The sequence below is a fragment of the Brienomyrus brachyistius genome, chromosome 14, assembly GCF_023856365.1.
Source record: "Brienomyrus brachyistius isolate T26 chromosome 14, BBRACH_0.4, whole genome shotgun sequence".
NCBI classification, from domain to species: Eukaryota; Metazoa; Chordata; class Actinopteri; order Osteoglossiformes; family Mormyridae; genus Brienomyrus; species Brienomyrus brachyistius.
This window is the reverse complement of record NC_064546.1, coordinates 6920014-6946279: the sequence shown is the minus strand read 5'-3', so window position 1 is coordinate 6946279 and position 26266 is coordinate 6920014. Positions and strand designations below refer to the sequence as shown.

General features: G+C 41.2%; 1 protein-coding gene across 4 annotated transcripts in view; it reads left to right on the top strand.

Annotated features, from left to right (window-relative positions):
- The window catches only part of dicer1 (dicer 1, ribonuclease type III), a 120626-nt gene that overhangs the window by 8452 nt on the left and 85908 nt on the right, over window positions 1-26266 (top strand). For 3 of the 4 annotated variants that reach the window (XM_048974104.1, XM_048974103.1, XM_048974105.1), the window contains exons 5-18: window positions 4633-4763; window positions 4855-4989; window positions 6737-6897; window positions 7006-7174; window positions 7350-7822; window positions 7989-8121; window positions 8194-8436; window positions 8519-8673; window positions 10802-10934; window positions 11116-11191; window positions 14529-14668; window positions 14753-14932; window positions 15108-15321; window positions 19672-19825. In XM_048974104.1, coding sequence (XP_048830061.1) covers window positions 4633-4763; window positions 4855-4989; window positions 6737-6897; window positions 7006-7174; window positions 7350-7822; window positions 7989-8121; window positions 8194-8436; window positions 8519-8673; window positions 10802-10934; window positions 11116-11191; window positions 14529-14668; window positions 14753-14932; window positions 15108-15321; window positions 19672-19825 — 2497 coding nt within the window. The remainder of the gene's footprint in view (window positions 1-4632; window positions 4764-4854; window positions 4990-6736; window positions 6898-7005; window positions 7175-7349; window positions 7823-7988; window positions 8122-8193; window positions 8437-8518; window positions 8674-10801; window positions 10935-11115; window positions 11192-14528; window positions 14669-14752; window positions 14933-15107; window positions 15322-19671; window positions 19826-26266) is intronic. The other variant, XM_048974106.1, reaches the window with a different exon arrangement.

Sequence of the window (26266 nt, the reverse complement as noted above, 5' to 3'; positions counted from 1 at the left end):
GGTTAAAATGGGAGCCTATAGGTATCTTGTGAAAACGGCTGTCTGCCATCTGTTCTATGAATAATCTTTTTGCAAACTTCCCTATAAATTTTACCAGTTGAAGTCTGGTAGCCAGTAACAGGGTTGCTGTGGGTTCTTAAGTCTTAGTGTAAAATCCAATTATCTGAATTTTTAGGCATTAAAATGTCCTGGATACAATTTTGACAGGTCTTAATTGGATTATGAAGTCTGTTATTTTGGCTGAAGTCTCGCTTTTTTGCAAAAATGTACGTGGAAACTGAGTTGGAGGACTGGGCAATATGATCAATGTCCGTCCGTCCATTCGTCCATTCATCCATCCATCCATCTCCGCTTATCCGAGGTCGGGTCGCAGGAGCAGTAGTCTCAGCAGGAAAACCCAGACTTCCCTCTCCCCGGCCACTTCATCCAGCTCCTCTGTGGGAATCCTGAGGCGTTCCCAGGCCAGCCGAGAGACACAGTCCCTCCAGCGTGTCCTGGGTCTTCTCCGGGGCCTCCTCCCAGTGGGACATGCCCGGAACACCTCACCAGGGAGATGTGCAGGAGGCATCCTAAGTCGATGCCCGAGCCACCTCATCTGGCTCCTCTCAATGTGGAGGAGCAGCGGCTCTACTCTGAATCCCTCCCGAATGACCGAGCTCCTCACCCTATCTCTAAGGGAGAGCCCAGCCACCCTGCAGAGGAAACTCATTTGGGCTGCTTGTACTCGCGATCTCGTTCTTTCGGTCACTACCCATAGCTCATGACCATAGGTGAGGGTAGGAACGTAGATCGACTTGTAAATCGAGAGCTTTGCCTTTTGGCTCAGTTCCTTCTTCACCATGACAGACCGATGCAGCGCTGCTGACGCCGCACCAATCTGCCTGTCGATCTCCCGCTCCATCTTTCCTCACTCGTGAGCAAGACCTCGAGATACTTAAACTCCTCCACTTGGGGAAGGACCCCCGACCCGAAGGGAGCATTCTACCCTTTTCCGGCTGAAGACCATAGTCTTGGATTTGGAGGTGCTGATTCTCATCCCAGCCGCTTCACACTCGGCTGCGAACTGTCCCAGTGAGAGCCGAAGGTCACGGTCCGATGAAGCCAACAGAACCACATCTTCAAAAAGCAGAGACCTAGTCCTGAGGCCATCAAACCGGACACCCTCAACACCCTGGCTGCACCTAGAAATTCTGTCCATAAAAGCTATGAACAGAATCAGTGACAATGGGCATCTCTGGTGTAATCCAACCCTCACCGGTCGTACAGGGACCGAACAGCCCTTATAAGGTAGCCCAGCATCCTATACTCCAAGAGCACTCCCCACAGGACTCCCTGAGGGACGTGGGCGAATTCCTTCTACAAGTCCACAAAACACATGTAGATTGGTTGGGCAAACTCCCACGCACCCTCCAGGACCCTGCTGAGAGTATAGAGCTGGTCCACTGTTCCACGATCAGGGTGAAAACCTCACTGCTCCTCCTTGATCCGAGGTTTGACTATCCGACGGACCCTCCTCTCTAGCACATCCAAATAGACCTTACCAGGGAAGCTGAGGAGTGTGATCCCTCTATAGTTGGAACACACCCTCCGGTCCCCTTTCTTGAAGAAGGGGACCACCACCCCAGTCTGCCAGTCCAGAGGCACTGCCCCCGATGTCCATGCGATGCTGCAGATGTGTGTCAACCAAGACAGCCCCGCAACATCCAGAGCCTTGAGAAACTCCAGGCAGATCTCATCCATTCCCCGGGCCCAGCCACCGAGGGGCTTTATAACCACCTCCGTGACCTCCCCAGTCCCCAGACTCTGCTTCCTCATTGGAAGGCGTGTCGGTGGGATTGAGGAGGTCTTCAAAGAATTCCTTCCACCGACCCACAACATCCAAAGCTGAGGTTAGCAGCGCACCATCCCCACCATAAACAGAATTGATGCCGCACCGCTTTCCCGCCCTGAGCTGCCAGATGGTGGACCAGAATCTCCTCGAAGTCGTTTTCTATGGTCTCCCCAAACTCCTCCCATACCCGAGTTTTTGCCTCAGCAACCACAGAAGCCGTGTTCCGTTTGGGCCGCCGGTACTCATTAGCTGCCTCCGGAGTCCCACAGGCTAAAAAGACTTGATAGGACTCCTCCTTTAGCTTGACAGCATCCCTCACCACCGGTGTCCATCAGCGGGTTTGGAGATTGCCGCCACGACAGGCACCGGCAACCTTACGGCCACAGCTCCGGTCAGCCGCTTCCACAATGGAGGCACGGAACATGGCCCATTCGGACTCAATGTCCCCCGCCTCCCCCGGGAAATGGGAGAAGTTCTCCCGGAGGTAGGAGTTGAAGCTCCTTCTGACAGGGGATTCTGCCAGACATTCCCAGCAGACCCATATCATTCGCTTGAGTCTGCTAGGTCTGACCGGCTTCCTCCCCCAAAAGCGGAGCCAACCCACCACCAGGTGGTGATCAGTTGACAGCTCTGCCCCTCTCCTCACCAGAGTGTCCAATACATGTGGCCACAAGACTGATGACATGACCACAAAGTCGATCATTGAACTGCGGCCTAGGGTCTCCTGGTGCCAAGTGCACATATGGACACCCTTATGCTTGAACATGGTGTTCATTATGAACAATCTGTGATGGGCACAGAAGTCCAATAACAAAACACAACTCGGGTTCAGATCGGGGGGACATTCCTCCCAATCATGCTCCTCCAGGTGTTGGTCCCCAGCAGAACAAGAGTCCCCAGGAGGAGCGCTCTCCAACACCCCTTCCGGGCATAAGCGCAAACAGTCAGGATCCATCCCCCCACCAGAAAGCGGTAAACCCCAATGCACAGGCGTCCAGCCAGGGGGCAACAAGTATGCCCACCCCTGCTAGGCGCCTCTCCCCACGGGCAACTCCAGAGTGGAAAAGGGTCCAACCCCCTTTAAGGAGAATGGTTCCAGAGCCCAAGCCGTGCGTTGAGGTGAGCCCGACTAATATCTTGTCGGAATCTCACAACCTCGCGCACCAGCCCAGGCTCCTTCCCTCCCAGAGAGGTGACATTCCATGTCCCTAGAGCTAGCTTCTGCAGCCGTGGATTAGTCCACCAAGGTCCCCGCCTTCGGCCTCTGCCCAACTCGCACTACACCTGACTCCTTTGCCCCCTCCTACAGGTGGTGAGCCCATTGGAGGGGGGACCCACGTGCCGCCTTTGGGCTGTGCCTGACCAGGCCCCATGGGTGTTGGCCTGGCCATCAGGTGCTTGCCATTAAGCCCCACCCCCAGGCCTGGCTCCAGGAGGGGGTCCCGGTGACCCGCGTCTGGGGCGAGGGAAAATGTAGATCTGTGTTCTTACTCATCATTAGAGGTCTTTTTGAGCCGCACTTCGTATGCTTCCTCACCCAGGACCTGTTTGCCTTGGGTGACCCTACAAGGGGCATAAGGCCCTAGGCAACTTATTGGAACACACAAACCCCTCCACCACGATAAGGTGTGAGCTCCAGGAGAGATGGTCAAAATGTCAGATGAGATTTTTGGTTATCGCAATTCACAATATAGATTACGTGTTTTTTTTTTTTTTTTTTTTTTTTTTTTTTTTTTTTTTTTAATGCACAGCTGTGGGGAAAATCCAAAGGACAACTTTTTTTTTTTTTTTTTTTTTTTTTTGACTATTCTTAAGTTCTGGTGTGTGTCTGTAATATATTTTTGTAAACTGCAGCCTGGTTTTTCTGTTTCTCATTAACAAGGACTTCTTCCTTGTTTCATTGGACTTCAGTCCTACCTCTAGGAGCCTGATACAGCTTGTCCTAGCAGTGCACTTCACACCTGCACTTAATGTTTTCCATTCCTTTTGAAGGTCACTTGATGTTATCCTGCGGATTCATGAGGAACTGTCAGATCAGTTAATGGTCATCTCTGGCATTAGAATGTCGCTTCTGCCCTTTTACCTGGCTGGCTTCTGGTCATTCTCGGTGTCTCCTGCTTCAGTTTCTTCTTGTGTACTGGTATGTTTAGAAATTTTGAACCTAGAAGCAACCTGCTGCTCAGCATAGCCATCTGCCTGCAGAACTAAGATAAAACCTGGATTTAAAAATGCAGATGGGTATAAAAATAGTCCATTTTTTCTGTGGCTATATGTAGCAATGTTAATAACCACTTAACCAGCAACATTGCTTGTAGCATTATGGTATGTGAAATACTGTACATATAAAAGAAACTGATTCATTACAGCAAAAGTGCTTTTTTTTTTTTTTTTTTTTTTTTTTTTTTTTTAACTTTCAACAGTTTCATGTAAAAATGAATTTCTAACTGGGCTCAATAACTATCCACTTCTGAACTCTGTTTACGACAGACAGACAAGTAATGGATATATAAAAGAATTTAATTAAATTTTGCGTTCAGTAAAAAACATGCTTGTTCGGTTACTTCAGAACGCATGGAGGGCACTGCTACTGAGGACGATATACTCACACTTTGTCAGTCTTTCCTGTCATGGAGTGATTCTATTTCATGGGTTAGCTTCCAGGCTTTCCTCAGCCCTGTACTGCACCAATACTTGGATGAAGTGTACGATAAGATTTTAAAATCTGTGTAGCTGTTGATAATGAAGCTTTGCTATATGTATGAACTTGCTTTATTTTTTTTTTTCTCTTTTTTTTTTTAAAGCATCATCTGTGATCCAGCAAGCAGCTGCTATTAGAACGCATTCAGATCTTCATGTTGGAGAATACACCAGTATTGAGAGGACTTTTCTGTGGACACAGGAGAAGTGGAACTGTGAATTGATTGAGAACCAGGTGCAAGTTTGAAATGAGCTGAGAAATTAGAATATTCACGTTTCTTTTGTTAAAGGTTTATAATTGTTGTGAATGATGTTTTGTTTTGTAGGTACTTGTTATGACCTGCCATGTTTTCCTAAATATTTTGAAGAATGGAATCTTACCACTGTCTAAAGTCAATCTTCTCGTGTTTGATGAGTGTCACCTTGCAATTGTGGACCACCCGTACCAAGAGATAATGACGGTAAAATTATACTTGCATAACTGTGTGTTATCCTTTTTTTCCTGTTCAGGCAATGCATGTGGTTTGGGAACCAGCCCATTGCAGCAGACACTTTTCACGTAAAGACAATAACTCAAAGTATTTAATGGGTTTTTTTTTTAAACTTTGCTCATTGAATTTCAGATTGTTCTTGAATTGACATAGTGCTGCATAATGATAAAGAAGAGGGATAACAGTTTTGTAAGGATCTTTCTCTGGCTTTGTAGACCTGGAACCTATCAAATTTTGAGACCATTTACATCAAAATTGAAGCAGTGCCACTTACTGGCAGCAAATGGAATTGTGACTTGGATATTTCCCCTTGTGACCATGACCCTGTATACTCTATTTCGTCTTTGATGGATCTTATTACCAGTTCACAAAAATATTATATGGATGAAAATATACACCTGATGGACCTGAGACAGATCGCTCAAAAATCCAAATGGCAGCAATAGGTGGTAATAGAGGATGGATATGGCAGCGATATGGGGGCAACAGTAGTCATCTCGTGTTTAGCAATGCTAAACGGATCTTATCTCTGTGTTATAATATCCTTATTCAAACTGCGCTCAGTGTCCCTTGAACTTGAAATCTGATCTGACTGTTTGTACTGATACCAAAAATTAAGCAGCATAACTTCTTGTTATATTTCAAGTATTGCTTGAACTGCATTACTTTTTGTTAAGTTGCACATTTATCAGTTCTTTACTTCTGAGCTGCAATTTCTTTTCATTTATTTGGAATGATTATTAGTTTTTATACTAATTTTGTTTGACATGTTGACGTGTTTCTTTACTTTTTGTTATTTAATTAGACTTTTGTACTGGAGTAATCACTCAACAAATTAGTGCTTAGATTAGTTGACTAATTGAAAAATTAATCAGATTAAATGATACAGAAATCTTTATGTGCAAACCTAGATGTTTGGTAAGTGTATTTGTATAGCGCATTGATGCTGAGAATATATGATGCAAAGATTCATTTTTTGGAGACACTACTGATGAGCTTAGTGCTCAGATTACAATCCTGCCACCATCTTTCTTCAATTTCCTACTATGACGACTTCTGTTGCGATATCCGGAAGTGTGAAAAGGGTCCATCCAGGTGCTGCATTCTGCTAAGGCTACATTTGAAAACCGAATGTGTCACAGGAGCGCAACGAGGCCGTCTCATCAAAAGCCCCCTCAAATGCAGCTTAGAAATTCACTATTCTTTTTTTGCCAGGATTCCAAAATTTATTGCGCAAACCTTAGAAGAATACAGCCTATGAAGGCTCCATAGACCGCATCCCTTGAATGTGGACACGGCTAAAGAAATGCAGTTAATTACCTAATTTGTGGGGAAAGAAGTCTCAAAGCTTGCACTTGTTCAAAACACACATTTATTGGCTTTCTCAATTCCCTTTGATCCATTCCGTAGCTGTAGAAATTGTACAGGTTTTTTTTGGGGGTGGGAGGGTTAGGGATTAGATTGGGGATAGGGTGTGACAGGGCTGTCTGGGGAATAGATTGTTCATGTTCTGACTACATCTTTTCTGTTTTTTTCACTCTAGGTAACTTATTTGTTTCTTTGGGTGACTGTTTTGATATGGGTCTTTGGGGTATGGGCACCAGGCATTGAACACCATTATTCAGGATATTTCTGTTTTCTCAAAATTCAGTTTTAAACAATTTATTTGTTACTCTTTGTAACTTAGTTCTTTGCTGATTTTTGTTTATCCTTTCAGATATGTGAAGGCAATTCAGACTGTCCCCGAATTTTGGGTCTCACTGCTTCTATATTAAATGGTAAATGTGATCCATCAGAGTTGGAGGAAAAGATTCAGAATCTGGAGAAGATTTTGAAAAGCAGTGCAGAAACTGCCACCGACCTTGTTGTCTTGGATAGGTATTTTCAACAGTTGCTTGTATTGCATGGAACGTGACCTGGACTTTTTTGCTTAATTGTAATGGTTAATTGAGTAAAGCTAACACTTTTGGTACGTGCATTTCTCAGATATGCCTTACAGCCTCGTGAGGTTGTGTTGGACTGTGGACCCTACACAGACACAAGTGGACTCTGTCAGAGACTTCTGCATGAGTTGGATGATGCAATTTATTTTCTTGATGACTGCAGTGTACCTGCACATCGAGAGGATCGAGATCCAACGTTCATTTCAAAACAGGTAGGTTAAATGTACTTTTGTATTACCATACCCATATGCTTTTCTTGAACAAGCAAAATTTTGACTTATTGAAATTGTAGCTGTAAATGTATTATTTGTAACTTTTATCAATTCAGTGATAAATGTACAAGTTCTCTGCATGCTGTCATATCTAACTAATTCTGTCCATGCCTAGGTACTGAGTGATTGCAGAGGAGTGCTAATTGTGCTTGGCCCCTGGTGTGCAGATAAGGTGGCAGGAATCATGGTGAGGGAACTGCAAAAGTATGTCAAGCATGAGCAAGAGGATTTGAACCGTAAATTCCTATTGTTCACAGACACTATTCTGAGGAAAGTCCATGCACTTTGTGAAGAACATTTTTCACCTGCATCTTTGGACCTTAAGTTTGTCACTCCAAAAGTAATTAGACTGCTGGAGATCCTTAAGGAGTACAAACCCTTCGAACGGCAGCAGTTTGAGAGTGTAGAGTGGTATAACAACCGCAATCAGGATAACTATGTGTCGTGGAGTGATTCAGAGGATGAGGATGAGGATGAGGAGATTGAGGTGAAGGAGAAGTCGGAGGCCAGCTTTCCCTCTCCTTTCACTAATATCCTCTGTGGAATTATTTTTGTTGAGAGACGCTACACTGCAGTTGTCCTTAACCGGTAAGACTAAATGGCAGTTGAGAGAAAATGCTTAGTTATTAATTCAGTTGATTGTTTCTGTTGTAGATTGTTTTCCCCATTTACTCAAAATAATTAACATTGTAATAGTGATTTGAATCACAGCATGCTTCCACTGCAGCCCTTTAATGAATGTAATTTTCTGTAGGCTGATAAAGGAAGCTGGGAAGCAGGACCCTGAGCTTGCTTACATCAGCAGTAACTTCATAACTGGGCACAGCATTGGGAAGAATCATCCTCGTAACAAACAGATGGAGATTGAATTCAGAAAACAGGAGGAGGTGTGCATTTATTGTTGTTGGGTTTAAGCAGTTCAGTCACTGTCTTTCACTAAACTCATTGTTCTTTCTTAGGTTCTTCGCAAGTTTCGTGCCCATGAGACCAATTTGCTCATTGCAACTAATATTGTGGAAGAAGGAGTTGATATTCCGAAATGCAACTTAGTAGTTCGTTTTGACTTGCCGACAGAGTATCGTTCCTATGTTCAATCTAAAGGAAGAGCACGGGCCCCCATTTCCAATTACATCATGCTTGCAGACACAGAGAAAACAAAGGCTTTTGAGGAAGACCTAAAAACATACAAAGCTATTGAAAAGGTAATTATGTATATTGTGAGTTTGCATATATTCATATGATTTACATGTACAGTACTTACACTGCCATCTTTTCTTTAAGTAGATTTTGAGGAATAAATGCTCAAAATCAGTGGAATGCAGTGACTTTGAAGCGGATCACGTATTGGACGATGAAAATCTTTTACCTCCTTATGTGCTGCGCTCAGAAGATGGTGGTCCTCGAGTCACTATAAACACAGCAATTGGACATGTTAACAGGTAATTTTTTTTTTAGATGCTCCTGAAAAACTTTAAAATCATCAAATCAAGCCACAGTTCCTACTTAATACCAAAATCTTTTTTGCATATTTCACCTTTAACTGTATTTTGGCAAAACCTGTAATGTCTGCAAACCTACGGCTGGACATTGTTCAAAGTTTTATTTTGTATACCAGTACCTGAACGATACCTTGATTTCAATACCAGAATAATACTTTTTTTTTTTTTTTTTTTTTATACCAATATTTTTTTTAAACATTGAGAATACATTGAACATTGCAGCACTTATCTTTTATTTGAACAAGTTGTTTTGTTAGTTACTGGGGATCGATCGCAATCATTATCGTACCCAGCCTTTTATTTATATTTTACCAGGGCTCTCAGTTTTCATCAAAAATTTGAATTGAGATTACATCTGTTAGGGATGCAGCATGTGTCTCATGATCAATGCATGACACTTTTAAGGCCTGCCTTTCACATTCATTTGATCTTGCTCTGCCACTTCCGCCTTGTTTGCACCCTATTTGTGTGCGCGTCCAGGTAGTTGCAGCGAGATCACATGTATATTATTTTGGAATTTACCCAAAAACAAATGCTGTTTTCTGATTGATTGGTAGGTGACCCTTACCTCTAACTCAAGACAGCTATGAACCCGGCATAAAACTCCACTCCATATGTCTGCGCATTGTCCATTAATTCTATGACGGGACACCCTGGTGGCTGTTATCTCTTAAGGTGTGGCGTGTGAGCGTATGAACTGGTTGAAATGTAAATGTCCCACGGTCAGTGCTTGAGACTTGAGAGCCCTGATTTTTATCTATACGACCCGCGACGTTTTTAATTCTTAAATCTGGCCAGCAGATCGATCTTTCATTTTTCGCAGAATAAAAAAACGATTTTACGTTATCCCATAGCATTAATAAGCGTTGGCACATTCCACCACTAGCACCGGCTGGAGACGCAGTAAATAGGAATTCAATCGCATTGAAGTACAGAAATAATTTCATCTACTGTCTCTCTTTCTGCATTTCTGTGTAACTTCCATGTTTGTGCCGGTGCTTGTGGTCAAGCAATCGGCAAGAATCGCTAAGCTCATCAGTAGTGTCTCCAAGGAACTTAATCAGACCAAATTTCAATGATCTCCCTCACACACACACATACATAAACATACACATCAATTCTCACTCCCTGGGTGTTTCATGTGATTTTATGATTATGTGGTGAGCCACTATATGGGGGGTATATTTAGGCATAAACGAGGGGCCTATTTGCAAGTAGTACTGGTGTGCCTAATTATAAAATTTTGTTACAATGTCTCCAAAAATGGTTACAAAATGTGACACAATTGTTACAACCTAGAAACCCTGGAGCCACACTTGATTTCTTAGACTTTTTATACTGCGTGCTAGAAAACAACACACACATACTAGCCAGTTCACAAGATTGTCTCTGGGCATACGTGTTTGTATAACGCTTCTTAAGACAGCCAATCACCAGCGACTTTGGTTCTTTACTCAAGTATACTACAATATTGGCTTACAGGGGTTGAGATTTACCGGTTGGGTATCGGAATTTGGCACCAAAGGAAAATTCATTTTTAGATCCTCGATGGGATTGGAGCAGTTTGGTTGGTACCACAAAAGTACCTAAGTTCGGTACCCAGCCCTGTGCATACTAAAACCATTATATAGTGAATAAAAATGGTAATGAAGCTGTTGGTGAGCACAGCATATCCGAATGGCACTCTGCAGCTAAATGATGGTATTGGGGTCCTTTACTGCTTTTCTCAGCCTTTGAAAAGTTGCTTGCAAAAGGAAATTAGACCTGTTTGTATTATTGAAGATATTTGGGTTTGGGGTTTTTTGATGAGTGTTGCAAACAGGAAATATTTAAAGCCACAATTATTTACCTCTCCATACCCCTGGTAGCTCAGTATGCACAGGTTAAAGAACTTCCCAACGGTGGTATGTCCTGGGTTTAGAGAAGTAGTCTAACTGTGTGTGTGTGTGTGTGTGTGTGTGTGTGTGTGTGTGTGTGTGTGTGTGTGTGTGTGTGTGTGTGTGTGTGTGTGTGTGTGTGTGTTTGTGTGCTTGCGTGGACATGCACACACCACCTTCCTTTATTGTAGATACTGTGCAAGATTACCCAGTGATCCTTTTACTCACCTGGCTCCGAAGTGCAAGACAGTGGAGCTGCCTGATGGAACCTACAGATCTATACTGTATCTCCCCATCAATTCTCCACTCAGAGTTCCCATTACTGTGAGTGTGTTTGCAGTTTTAAGGCGCGAAAGATCTGTGAGCAATCTACAGTTTTAAAGCAAATAAGTCTTAATTTTTAGTTTGTCCCAAATTGATAAAATGATTGTATTGTTAAAATTCCTTGCCTGACTTTTTTATACAAGTATTGTATTTCACTGAAGACTGCTGATATTTATTGCAGGGGCCTGCAATGAACTGTGCAAGATTATCTGAGAAAGCAGTTGCACTTCTTTGCTGTGAAAAACTACACAAAATGGGTAACAGCTTTTTTTTTCGTTGTATTTAAACAGTAAAATAATCATGGTAGAACATATTACAAATTCTTTTTTTTTGTCCCGCAAGGCAGGAACCAACCATACATTGCAGGGTGTACACTACATCACACAAGGTCAGTTTAGGTACTCCAGTTCACTTAGGTTGAATATTTTTGGACAGTTTAAGGAAATCAGAGGATCCGGCAAAAAGCCACACACACACACACACACACACAGGGTGAACATACAAACTCCATACAGACATAGTGGTGTTGAGTGGCGACAGCGCTACGCACTGTGCAGCTGGACTTGTACAATGTGCAATATCAATACTGACATGGCATTTCATACATATACAGTTGTCACATCACAAGGATCACGATAGTCTACAAACCGTCAATAAATTGCACTAAACTTGGAAAGCTTTGCAGTTTCAATGATTAATCGTTACTTTGGTTTGAGCATTGCATGTGACCTGAAACAACCAAAGTCATTCTTTGTGAGAAATTAAAGAAAAAAAAATTGGTACAGAGGAGAAAAGCGAATATGAACGGATCATGAAAAGACATTCATATTCTGCTCAATGGAAATATTTTGTATTCCATAGGGATAATATTGAACAAAAGCAAGTGATGTCAGCACTGCTTTGTGTTTGCTGGCACAACTCATGGTAACACTGCCAACTTGACAGACACTGTTGGTATATAGTAAGTTCTATTTGGCAATATAGTTAATTTTCAGCTCCTAGTATCTAAATATGAATTTTTTTTCTAGTATCGTTCAGCCCTACTCAAAACAGACTATGTTAACCAATTAATACGAATTATATTTTGTTATTAGGGAGGGGTCAATGTGCATTTTTTCAGTTATAATCCAATTCCAATTGCCTATAGCAATAGATTCCGATGCTCTTTTTACTTGAATATTTTATTATAATAAAAATAGATTAATACTTTTTTAAACTAGTAAATACTAATGGAAAAAAACGTGTGCCAAAAAATCTTTAATTAGGCTGCCTAACGTACTCCACCTCGTTCGTGCATCTTGTTTTAAGTGTTTTTGAGGCATTTGCAGTTCTATTTGGATATCTTTGAATCAAGTATATGCAAGTGACAAATGCTTAAATATATACGCCCCTCAATTTTTCTCCTACTAGCAACAGCATCATTTACACTTTTACACATTGCGTTAGCAGCCTCTCGTGTATCACAAGCTGTAACGAGTGCGCAAAACAGCACAAGCTAGCAACTCTGAGATCATCCATGGCATTTTTCATATTACTCACATTCTCGCAAATTTGCATGTGCTTTTAGATAATAGGATTTTCCACTAAATGCTACTTCCACCTCTCAAGACTTTTTATTTTGCAAATTGCTGTGCTACTAGTTGTTTCATGTGTAAAATGCTTCCAGATTGTTACCTTATCTGATGTTCTTGTGCTCCTTCTACAAAGGATATGCACATGATGTCACTGTACTCACACCCACTGAGTGGCAGGAACACTGAAGTGGTAGCATTAGCCTTCAGTTTTATTCCCGCAAAAACACATCGGAGATGGGAAAGAGCTGTCGTATGATTGTACAAATAGAATTAATAAGAAATAGTAGCTATCTTTTTACTGATTGCTGAAAACTGGATAAGTTTCTGACAAGGATTGGTTTAGCATGTGACCAATTTGTCTAATGAGTATGGATCAGTGCCGATACCGATCCCAAATATTGGATCAATGCACCTCTAGTTATTATGTACCGCATTATTTAAGATGATGCAGCTTCATTTTAGCAGTGATTTTAACATATAGAAATCATAAGCTAATTTTAAGGGAAAGTGATGTCAAAGACCGGCTAGGCAGTTTAATGGGTTAAATGGGGCATATCTAACCTCCCATTGTTAGGCGAGTCTATCAAACTTGAATGTATTCTTCTAAGATGTATTTGCATTACAGTTGTGCAGCGGTGATATTTAAGTTCTGCTTTGCAATACTGACAGATGACTGCTTTTTCATTCACTTTTAGTGTGAAGTGCCTCTGCAGAAATGGTGCTTTCATTCTTTAATTGGATCCTTGTTAGTCAGGAAAAAAGGAGTATGTTAGATATTTTGGGGTCTATTTTCCCATCAGGCACTTAAGTTAAAAATGCACTTACAGTAGTTACGTCCTCGCAGAAGTACAAGTGCGTGCACTGTGGCTTGGATTGCAAGGGCACACTACTTCCATTGTACTTTTCATTTTAGAACTCATTTTAATTGAAAGTTATTTTTAGTTCAAGTCTTTTAGCTTAATTGATTTGCCTACCAGGTTTTTTGATAAGGCAGATACCACTTTAATCCTGCTAAATGGTAATAAAGTTTGTATATACTTGTGTATATACTACCAGTCAAAAGTTTTTACACACGGATTTTCTACATTTGCGTAATACTCACTTAATATTTGCTAAACATATACTCAGTATTCTTTGCAAACAAATGTACAGTATGTTCACCATTTCAGTACCTTTAGCAAGAAAATGTCCAGTTTGTTGGTATCTCTTGATGGTATAAGCAACTGTGTGGAAAGGAATTTTTAATTTCTTGGCAGTTACTCTAATTATAATCTTGTCCTCTCGGATTAATAATTTTTTAGTTTTTTTTTTTCCCTCATTAATTATGGGTGGCAAATATCAACTCTCACATACCAAAATGTCTCAATACTAACCTACAATAAGCCACCTAATATTATAATATGGATCACCAGGCAAGTGTTGGATGTTTAGCGAACCGTAAAGTGGCAACCAATGGGATGAAACAGTTAATTAGTGCATTTTAACGTTAAAGGACAGCCTAGAATTTGACCACACAACCAGTTAATAGGATGCAGAAATGCACTGCTACATGCTCCTTTCATGTTTTATAAAGGATTTTTTTTTTTTTACTTTCCAATGCTTAACAAGGAATAAAATGTAAAATTACATAAAATAAATCTTGTATAACAATATAATTAAATAGATAATCTTATCTGAATTATTCATACCTGTTTGGACTGTAGCATTTGTTTCTAAATATATAATACACGGTAGCAGGTTTTTTTTTTTTCCCCCCCAATATTCCACTCTGAAAATAACTCTCTTTAGGGGGGGTGGGGTGTGACTTAATACAGCCCTCCTTAGGAAGTAGTGAAAAATTCTATTAATAGCACTTAACTCAAGGGCAAAATATGCATAAGGGTTATTTACATACAACACAGTGCACATAAATCCCAGACTTAAGTCAATGGCAGAATATGCTTAAGTGAAAAGCATGCAGCTACTTGCATTCATGGAATAATCAACCCGCTAGTAAATAGTATACCTTTTTCTTAACTAGGTGAATTGGATGATCATTTGATGCCTGTTGGGAAGGAGACTGTGAAGTATGAGGAGGAACTGGATTTGCATGATGAAGAGGAAACAAATGTACCTGGAAGACCTGGTTCCACAAAACGGAGGCAGTGCTACCCAAAAGCAGTATGCTGCTCTTTTAATACTGCGATTTGTGTATTTAATTTTCACAATTGTGACTGCAGTATATTTTGAACTCCTTTGTTGTAGATTCCCGAATGCCTTCGAGGCAGTTATCCTTTGCCACAGCAGCACTACTACTTGTATGTTATTGGGATGGTCCTCACAACCCCTTTACCCGATGAACTTAATTTTCGGAGGAGGAAACTGTACCCACCAGAGGACACAACAAGATGCTTTGGAATATTGACAGCAAAACCAATACCCCGGGTATTTGTCTGTCCGTACCTTGCTTCCTAATCAGCTTTGTTAATCCAAGCCTGGAAAAGCTACTTTATATGAATGTTCTCTCAGATTGCCTAAAATGTTTTCTAGAACCACGTGTTATACATTTATTTGAGTGTTCTTGTTTAATTTTTGTATGATTGGTATTTCTATAATGCAGATTCCACACTTTCCTGTGTATACACGATCTGGGGAGGTCACAATCTCTATTGAGCTCCAGAAGTCAGGGTTCACACTGAATGCTTCTCAGCTGGAACTGATCACTCGCCTGCACCAGTACATTTTTTCCCACATCCTGCGTCTGGAAAAGCCTGCATTAGAGTTCAAACCCAATGAAGCCGACTGTGCTTATTGCGTCCTACCTCTTAATGTGGGTAAGTGTGAGATTTCTTTTTTTCCTGTAATTCCTTATGCATTGTGCATCTTTTGTACATTTATTGATCACAGTTCTCGACTTTCCAGCTTTGTCGCATTCAGGTAGGAAAATCATTGGATAACATCAGTTAAAGAAATGTATTATTAAAAATATCTGAGTAAATAAACTAGAAAAGATGCTGTTGGAATGACAATGATATATATAACCCAGACAGTCCTGTCACCCCCTCCTCCCATGCAAGTTTTACTCCTCCCACACCCCTAAACCTCTACAAGAGTAGTTACCAAACAGTTTATATTCATGGTTGATTGTAACAGCATCAGGCACAATGCCTCCAATCATCAAATGAGTGGCACCCAATCTGAGTGGTGAGATATATGGGGTACTGTATTATGATACACATGGTGTAGAACGTTACTATGTATTGGGCTGTGTAGGCATGGATCGGACCTTTTGATTTAACACATCTCGTAGATGCTTGACACACACCAGGTCATCCACATGATGCAAGAGAAAACCAGGCCACCTTCTTCCAGTATTCCTTGATTCAGTTCTGATGCTCACAGCTCATGGTAGGCACTTTTGGCAGTGGACAGGGGTCAGCATGGGCTCGCTGACTGACCTAAAACATAAGAAATTTACAAACAAGAGGAGGTCACTCGGCCCATCAAGCTTATTTGGGGAGAACTCTACTAATAGCTCAAAGTTGTTAATCTTATCTAGCTATGATTTAAAGGAACCCAGGGTTTTAGGTTGCACTACACTAGCAGGAAGACTATTCCATACTCCAACTACAGGCTTTGTAAAGAAGTGTTTTCTCATGTTCAGTTTAAAATGTTCTTCCACTAATTTCTACCTCGAGTTCTAATATTTAAACTAATATTAAAGTACCTATTTGGCTGAACAGCATCCAAACCTGTTAGAATCTTATATACCTGGATCATGTCCCCCTTAATATCCTTTGTGTGAGGCTGAAGAGATTCAGCTCACCTAACCTCTCATAAGACATTCCTCTAAGACCAGGAATCATTCTTGTAGCCCTACGTTGAACCTTTTTCAAGGCAGCAGTGTCCTTTTTAAGGTATGGTGACCAAACCTGCACACAATATTCTAGGTGGGGTCTTACCAAAGAATTGTATAATCGTAGCATCACCTCCCTTGATGTAACCCAATATCCTATTGGCCTTTTTATTGCGTCACCATACTGGTGAGAGTGGGACATGGAAACATCAACATACACACCTAGGTCTTTCTCATAATCAGCTACCTTTATTTCAGTGGAACCCATAAAATATCTGTACTTTTATATTTATGCTCCCTGCATGGATTACCTGCCAGGTATCAGCCCAGTCGCTAATTAAATCAAGATCCCGTTGTAGCCTCTGTGCTGCTGTTTTAGTATCTGTTTCATCACCCACCTTGGTGTTGTCTGCAAATTTAACCAGTTTACTGTATGTATTGGTGTCAATATCATTAATGTAAATTAGGAACAATAATGGTTCTAAAATTGAACCCTGCGGTGCCCCATTATCAGTGCAGGCCCACTGCGACATTGTGCCTCTAACTACCCAATGCCTCCTGTCTCTTAACCAGTTTTCGATCCAAGCTGAGACAGTTCCTAAAATCCCTGCATCTTTGAGCTTAAGCAAGAGCCGTTTGTGGGGGACAACATGAAAGACCTTCTGGAAATCTAAGTAGATCATGTCGTAGGCCTTTTTGTGATCAATTTCTCTTGTAGCTTCATCAAAGAACTCAAGTAAATTTGTTAAACAGGATCTACCTCTCCTAAATCCATGTTGGCTATCCTTCGGATGTGGAAGTAAATTAATGACAAAAGTCGTTGATGAAAAAAACACGTTGAATTTAATATGTGTATACATTTGAACATTGAACATTTCAATTGAAAACATTTCAATTGTAATTTCATTGCTTAAATATTCAGTACAAACATATTCGGCTTCCAAAACTCAGTTCCAAAACATACGTATTTTAAAGTGCATGTTTATAATTCAACCACATGAATTCAGTTCATTTAATTTCGCCTCAAAATAAATTTGAAAAGAAATTAAGTTGAAAATATTTCATGTGTTTTATTCGCATCTTCATTATTCAAGCAGTAATACTCAGTCTTATTTATGCTTTACAGTATTCAGTCCCGTTATTTTCGCTGTTTCAAATACACTGCCAGAATTTGTGATTTAAAATACGGTCCGAAATTCAACCCTCTATATCCGGGACAAACAGGATGACTAAAAGACTGCCGATAGAGTTCGTCTAACTGCTGTCAAAATGGAGCAAGCGGGAAATACAAGTACTGATTGACTTGGCAGCAGATTTTCGTTGATTGTGTTATGTTTCTTGTTTACTGGTCAATCCGATAACTTATTGCGCCCTGTCTTGCTAACGTAAGATGCCTGCGGGCACCTACAAGGTTCGCAAGCACATATTAAATACACATATTAACTTACAGTCCCCAAAAATTCAAAGCATCAATAATGCAATGCTTTTTTATTTGATAAGTGTAATTCAACGTGTTTTTTTCATCAACGACTTTTGTCATTAATTTACTTCCATACTCGGAATGTTATTTGAATCCAGGTAATCTACCATTTTCACTTGGATTGTAGCTTCCATTACCTTTCCAGTTATGCAAGTTAAACTGATTTGGCCTATAGTTTGCTGGATTACTTTTATCCCCTTTTTTGAATATCGACATTATATTAGCATGCTTCCAATCAGAAGGTTCCACACCCACAGATAACGATTTCTGGAATAGTAAAGTTTCATTGATTGTCTGATCACTTGATTAATCAAGTATCAATATTGTATTTTGCAGTGCTAGTTACCTGGTTATACCATCAATTAGTTATACGTTTGATGCCTATTGCCCTTTTAGACCTATATGTACAGTCAGTGCTCATTTATCGTGGTTAATCAGTTCCAGACTCTACTACGATAAGTGAATTTTCACAAAGTAGGATTCTTTATTTATAAATACAATATTTTCATGATATCAGCATAGAAAACCTGTTTACGACCTTCTAAATACGGGTTTTAACATTATTAGACATGAAATAACACCCTTTAGTCACCATTACTGTTATGATTGCTGGACACATACGGAAGCAGGAACGGGAAGATGAGGAATCAGAATCAAAGGGTTTATTTGGAATCACTCCAAATGCAGCACACAGGACCATGTAACATCAAAACGTCAATGACAGACCTGGGTTTACAGACGCTGACATGGATTTAAATACACCGGACGAATCAAACTGACAGAAAACAGCTGGTCACAATCAGGGTTGCACACGTGGTTAATAAGGGGGCGTGGCACACACAAGGATCGTACAGGCAGGTCATGACAATTACTCGTATTACCCAATATATTACACAAAATCAGACACACTACAAATATATTATTATTGTACATTTAATTACGAAGAGCAAAAATGCTTCTGATGTGTAGCGATGTATCATTTTCACTGTCTCAATCAACTTTTTAAATAAATATACAAAAAAACGCGATAGTGAAGCCGTGAAAGTCGAAGAGTGGTGAGGGACGACTGTACACCTCTGTTGCATATCTTAATGCTATGTCACGGCAAATGTTGGTCATAGTGCAAATGTGAAATAAACAGAACGTAAATATTTTGACATTATATAAATATGGCATTGACACAGACACAGTTCTCGCCTAATTGGTAGGAAACGATTGTGAAAATTGGAATGTGCAATAAATGTAGGTGTCATTTTAGAATTATTTGTTATGCCTAGGAACTCATTTGTTGGCTTTTGCATTTCCTGTTGATCCTTCCCAAAATTGTTGAGGTTGGGTGGTGTGGGAGGAGTAAGAATTAGATGGTTGGGAGGGGTGATGGGGTTGTATAGGGAATACAATGTTGTTCTGACAGCATTTTTGTCTAGTTACTAAAACGTTTAGAATTGCATGCAATCTTCAAAACCTTCAGTGTTGGTGTTACTGAAATGGAAAATAATTCGGGCACTCCTGTTTTTGCTTTAACTATGCTGTGTACAAATACAATACCTGCCACTGCAGTGTTTCCCCTAGGTTTACAGATTTGGGGGTGAGGGGCGTCAGACTCCGCCATGCGCGATACAGAGAGCAGAGAGAATTGTAAAAGCACAACTACGTAGAGGGAAAAAAATGACAAACTGTGGTGTAAAGAAGAGAAATAGCATAATTTTTGTCACTTTGTGCTTTCTACAAAAGAAGCACTTCACCAGAGTTAACATTGTTGCAGAATCACAAACTGTATAATATAGGCTGTGTAACACATACTTTGTAATTACATGGCAATATTAATTGTTTATTTTGAATTTTCAGCTGAGGACAGCAAAACTTTAGACTTGGACTTTAAATTCATGGAAGGTATTGAAAAATCGGAAGCTCGGATAGGCATTCCTAATACCCAGTACACAAAGCAGAACCCATTCACATTTAAATTGGAGGATTACCAGGATGCAGTTATCATTCCAAGGTATGTATATTGGTGCGTGTGCGCATAGCTGATCATACTTGATCATTATGTATGCCTGTTCTCAACCCTGTGGATACCAAAGCAGGAGTGTGTCATGGTCAGGTCATCTAGTTATTGGGAGCAGTGCAGTGAAATGAGGTTAGCTGTTCCAACATGCGTGTCCTTCCTCTAGACCAGTGATTCTCATTCCTGTTCCTGGCATCCCCCTACTAGAATGTTTTTTTTTTTATTCCAACCCTACCTTAATCAGGCTTAAGGAAAGTAAGCAAAGTCTGATCTTGAGTCCAGATATGAATGGACTTAGTCTTGTCGTGCACATTAGGTGACTTTTTATATTCTTCATTGGGACTGGAACACAAGTGACTCAACACACGCGAGTCCATAATGTAGTCTGGAGTTGACTGCATTGTCGGTGATGTTGCATATCTTTCTAGTGTATTTCAGTTCATAACTCTCTGAAATCTTATTGTAGAAACATGAAAAAAACGCTGACTAAATCTGTAATCTGTCTTCTTTTCAAAAGGTCAATTGTCAGAAATATTAAAGTTTTTAAAATTGTTTAATCGGCGAAAAAGTATGCCACCTTTCTTTGTTTTTCCTGCATCGGGGATGTGTAGTGCCGCCCTCACCTGAAGATCGCTATTCGCATTCTAAATAGCTGCATTTCCACGTATTCAGATCGCACTTGCATGGTAATTTGATGAACAACGCAGCGGTGAAATGCGATCCAGATACATCCCCATCAGTGCCATAGAAGGTCCTTCTTGACTGTGGAGTCAATATTGCTCTCCCAATTGTAGTCCTTGGATATATTAGCCAAAATGTCATATGACAATGTTTTTTGGTTATAATCATAATATACATAATGGTTTAAAATAAATCTATGTACCAAGGTTAATTAAGCATTTAAGTGCTGAGACTGACTGCCCCAAAACTGATGCAACCCCACTTAGCGGCAGCAAAAGGAAGGGTGAAAGCTTGATTTGAATATGTCAAAAACTTGATGCATCTTATTACTACGTGTGGCTCCAAAGGATGGAAATTGCAGCACAATTTGCAGTGTGGTCTTGTGAACACACTCCCTCTCAAAGTATTGTGTAGATGTTTTTCAAACTTTTACAGGCATATTGTAGGGATGACAAACTGGAAGAAATTGCATTTTGAGACTAATCACTGCAAAACTGAAGTAGCGCAGCTTGATGGTAGTAAAAGAGAAGGCCAGCTCACACATTTGATCACACAAACTCAAAAAGAGAAGTACAGGAAAATGTCAAGCAGACCTAGAGGCAGAGAAGGATCAGTGGCTGTGTGTGTGTGTGTGTGTGTGTGTGTGTGTGTGTGTGTGTGTGTGTGTGTGTGTGTGTGTGTGTGTGTGTGTGTGTGTGTGTGTGTGTGTGTGTAAGAGAGAGACAAATGAAAACAAGGAGGAACTGTTTCCCATTTCCTTTTTTTTATTTGTACTGTAAATATTCTTTTGAAAATGCTTGGATATGGGGTTTGTAGAAGTGAAATTAAAAAGGGGAAAAAAAAACCTTGGACCCCACTTCAATGATCTAAGAAAAGCCCTGGATATTTTCAGAGCATAGAAACTCATCTAATTGTCCCTCTTCCCTCTACTTTAAGCCTATTTAGATTAAAGCGTCAGTTAATGTTATATCCTATATGATTCTGGTAATCTCAGGATCGCCGATGGTCTGCCACTATGGTATGTGCTGTGGCATAGCCGCATCAACAGTAGAGATGCTCCGATCAGCATTTTTGGGGCCGATCACTGCTGATCACAGAATGGCAGGGGAATGGGAATCTTTTATCTATAATCTAGTTTCATTTCTACAAATGGTGCAAACTCTATTGGAAAAAAAAAACTGTAGAAATAGGCTACAGTCAAAATCTTGAAGAACCACCAAGTGTGTTTATTTTATAAAATGAGAACTTAAGGCTACCATCTTTCCCAAATAAGGCAGAGTAACTTAAAATTATTCGTGGATCAAGGTATCTTAGCAGGCGACGGAACCCTTTATCCTCCACAACGGATAGAGGTTGTTCGTCGAGGCAAATGAATTCCATAATTCTGAACGTGATGTCTTTCCACCTCGTACTATCCCTGCTGTATGGTTCACGTCTTTTAAATGCATCACTCACAATCGGCTGGTTGAGGGATGGAGATGTTGTTGGCTTCGGCTGGTTTAGTTTCTCATACTCGGCATATTCAGTTGTATGGCGTGTTCTAAGATGCCTATTCATGTTAGTGGTGTTAAAATACCGTTCCACCTCAAGGGATTTCATCACGACATACATTGCAAACGGTTAACTTTACGTCTTTATCGGACACTTTGAAAAACTTCCAGACGGGAGAACTGTTGCCACTGGTAAGCTCCGCTCTGCTGCTGTTTACCTGTGCGCCGTGCATGCACGTGTGAAAGTCGCGCAAGTAATTTACGTCAAGTGATCGGCTTTTTTGATCGGCGCTTTTGGGGTTCGCTGATCAAGCTATTTTTAGCCAATATCGGCCGATCATGATCGGTGGCCGATCAATCGGAGCATCACTAATCAACAGTATGTATGAACTAGGTCATAAGTGGCAGCAGGGACTGGAAACAGCAGCTGTATATGGCTTCAGAAGTTGTAAAGGGAGGCTGCAACAGCTTTCTTATAAGCAATATTTTGTGGATCTTTATGTAAACTTCCTAGGAACATTGTACAGGTCATGGTTCTCAAACGGGTTGCGAGTTGATTTTTTTTTTTCGGTCATTTTATTGATAGTCTAGTAGCTGTTTTGTGAAATATTTTGTCAGGTCAGTTCAGGTTGTGGAACATGCGCTGATGCAGCACGTCAACACACCCACCACACGGTGAAACTCGGGATCCTGGCTGACGATCCCCCAGGCAGACACACGGTCCAGTCCTGCCGTCTGGAAATGGCCATCCACCTGCCGCAGCCAGGTGTTACATGGGCATCCCCTTGGCCTGTCCAGCCACTTCATCATTAACAATGAGGATCCTGTGAGCCGGATAACCCTCAGGGCCGTAGTGCTGTAACTTCTGTTCCCTCACAATGCAGGTAATGTGCATCATTCGGGACTCCTCTAGCAACCGCTTATTCGACAAAGTCAAACCCAGTGGTACCCAAGGATTCTCTGAAGAGATACTACCAAAGGAGTCCAGTTTTCGTCTCAGCTGACTGTGTAGCATGTCTCACGATCATACATCAAGATAGGGAGCACCAGAACTCTTCAGACTTGGACCTTTGTCCTCTTGCAAAGATATTGGGAGCGCCACACACCCCTTACCAGTGACCTCATGACCCCCCCCCCCATGTTCTTCCAATACATCTGCTGACTTCATAGGAAAAGTCAGCAGAGACATGAATATCGCTGCATAGGTAGGTAAATCTCTCAGTAAGGTTGACCATTCTCCCCACAGACAGACACACTACTGATGGCTGTGCGTAAGAAGTCTTTAACACTAGAATTCCTGGGAAAATGAGGCTCTCCTCACAAGGAGCCCCCCCCTCTTACTCCCCTCACAAGCTGCCCGCCCCCTCTCCAGCACCATTAACACCTTTTGTTTTGCAAATGAATCACAGTCACTCAGCTGAAGTCATCCCCCAGCCTGAAGTCACTTCTTCAACTCAGGTCTGCACTAAAGAGTTTATCTAGTGATGTATTGTAAGGATTCACATGCAAGGATTATACATAATAATTTGAAATACAGTGGAACCCCCAAATCTACTACAGTAACCGTGGTGTCAATTACACAAATATATTTTGATATAGCAAATACATATATTTTGATGTATGTTCTGTGTCTACAACTATATGTGTAAATGTATGATGAAATAACATGTCATACATGTGCACGCATGTGCATTTCTGATGTAAACACTTCATGTGCCACATGGGAAAAAGTTGCATCATTGATTCATGAGTACAAGCTGCAGGAATATTGACAAAGAATGTGTAAATTTCAAGTATCAGATGGTATAAAGATAAAGAGCATGTGTGTGTATGATAGAGAGAGAGAGTCCGTGTCATTCAAGTGGAAGATACACATTTATTATACAAAATAAGCACATACACTAAAGATACAAAACCTTTTCTATCCACTAACAGTCACCTCCCCACACACCCAAGGACCCTCCTTCCTACACTTGCTACAGGTGTACCTGTCACACTGCACACATCTCTCTGTACTGTGGTTCCTATTACAGTGACGGAGCACCTGACACTGAGTCCTCTTTCCAGTGGCAAGCTGAGGAACAGAAGCTTGTCTAAGCTGTGTCTTCATTTCTTTTTCAATCTCTTTTTCTTGCATAAATCGACGCCGAAGTTTCTTTTTCCCAAACAGAGCCATCTTTAGCCTTCATGCAAAGCGCAGCTGCAGTGTCCTGAGTTCTTACTTAGTGATTCATTTATAATGCATATATCGCGCTAATGTTATGCCAGGGTTCTTTTACCGATATATGTAAATCAATTTATCTTTTAGCTCTAACTTTTACAACTGAATAAGGTTACACAGATTGTTGCAGACATCAACTGTATGAATTTATTATATCAAAAATAACCGATTGAATGTGATACGGAAACACACACGCACGCGAAAGTCTTTTTTTTTATTATGCCGTAATTATATATCTGGACCACAATCTGTTTATGAATAATTAGCACTTTTGTGTGCTCATAATTGCCCATCCTGTTTCATACGTACATCACGAAGTGTTTGTGTGCACTGTGGCATCTCATAATCCCACACACAAATGCACACACGTCGGGAGTAATTTACAGTCTTTTGTGCGCTGATAACTGCGCAATGTTTCCCATGTAACATGTGAATTGTTTCCGTGTGAAGTTCACCGTGGCATCTCATAATCGTACGCACAAATGCACAAACGTCCGCAGTAATTTACAGTCTTTTGTGCGCTCATAACTGCGCGATCTTTTTCGCAAGTAGCAACGTCAGTGTTTACATTCAAAGCGCATTGTGCTCTCTCATAAAAAATGGACATAGTAATCAGCAGTCTTTTGTGTGCTTGGACTTCATACGGTGATTACGGTCTTTGCACATTGCAAGTTGCAGGTTTTTCTTCATTACCTATAAAAATGCTTTGTCTGTCGGTACATTTATAATGCAAATATCATGCCAGGGTAATTTTAATGACATACATTAATTAATTTGTCATTTAGCCCTGATCGAACTTTAAAACTGAAAATCAGATTACCGATTGCTACAGGCAGTAAGCAAATGCATGTATTTATTCCATCAAATACTTTCTTGAAACTGAAATTACCGAATCAAGAGAAATGGGGATTCAACTGTGTTTCAAATTAGGATATATTAACGCATGTATTTTACGATTCCTCAGACCACACTGTTAGAAAACGTTTCTGTGCAGACCCGAAGCTGAAACCGTGAAACTCCGCTTTCATTTGCAAAACAATAGGTGTTGATTGGCGCTGATGAGGGGGCGGGCAGCTTGTGTGGGGAGTGAGGGGGGGGCTCCACCCGAGGTGCGTCCGAAAAATTTCGTTGACTTCAGGGATCGTAGTGTTAAATATCTGGATTTTGGTCTTTATCCAGGACACCCACAATCCCAGACATTCAGACTCCTCGCTCAGTCTCTCGAGAGCCCCGATCAGAGCCTCCATCAAATTCTCTAAGATCACCGCATCGTCGGCAGAGTCAAGATCAGATCTTTCTTCACCAACGGACGCCTCACAGCCTCTGGACCCCACAACCCTGCCCAACACCCAGTCCATACAAGCATTGAACAGAGTAGGAGCAAGAGTACACCCCTGGCGAACCCCAGAATCAACTGGGAAGAATGCAGAGGAACCCGATCAACTGTGTGAATGTTTTAAGAAAATCAACAAAAGCTGTAAAGAACCTCTGCTGATATTTGCTCTTGCACACGATAAGAACCCTCAGTGCAAGGATACGATTGATGGTAGACTTCCTAGGCTTAAAACCAGACTACTCCGGTTACTGATAGGCAAGCAAGTGATCACGGATCCTGTTAACACTGAAAGCAGTGTTATCCCCCTTTAGTTGCCGCAATCCATGCAATCACCCTTCCCTTTCCAGATAGGGCCTACAACTCCCGTTTTCCAGTCCGTTGGGATGATGCCTGACTCCCAAATGGAAGCAAAGATTATCTGAAATGCCAGGAGAACAGCCTTACCGCAAGCCTGGAGAAGTTTGCCCTGTATACCACAAATCCCTGTGGCCTTCCTTGCCCCCAGCTGATTCACTGTCCATGCAATCTGTGAGATTGGGTGGTTCACAGCTGACCAGAGGATCAGCTCCGTGAACCGTAGACCCAGAGATGTCCAACATCTTAGCCGGAGGGTCACCTTTTAAACAACTGCTCAAAGTAGCTGGCCCAGCGGGTCTCAACTGCAGTGTTATCCATAAGGACTGTTTCATCACCCGCCCTGACTGCAA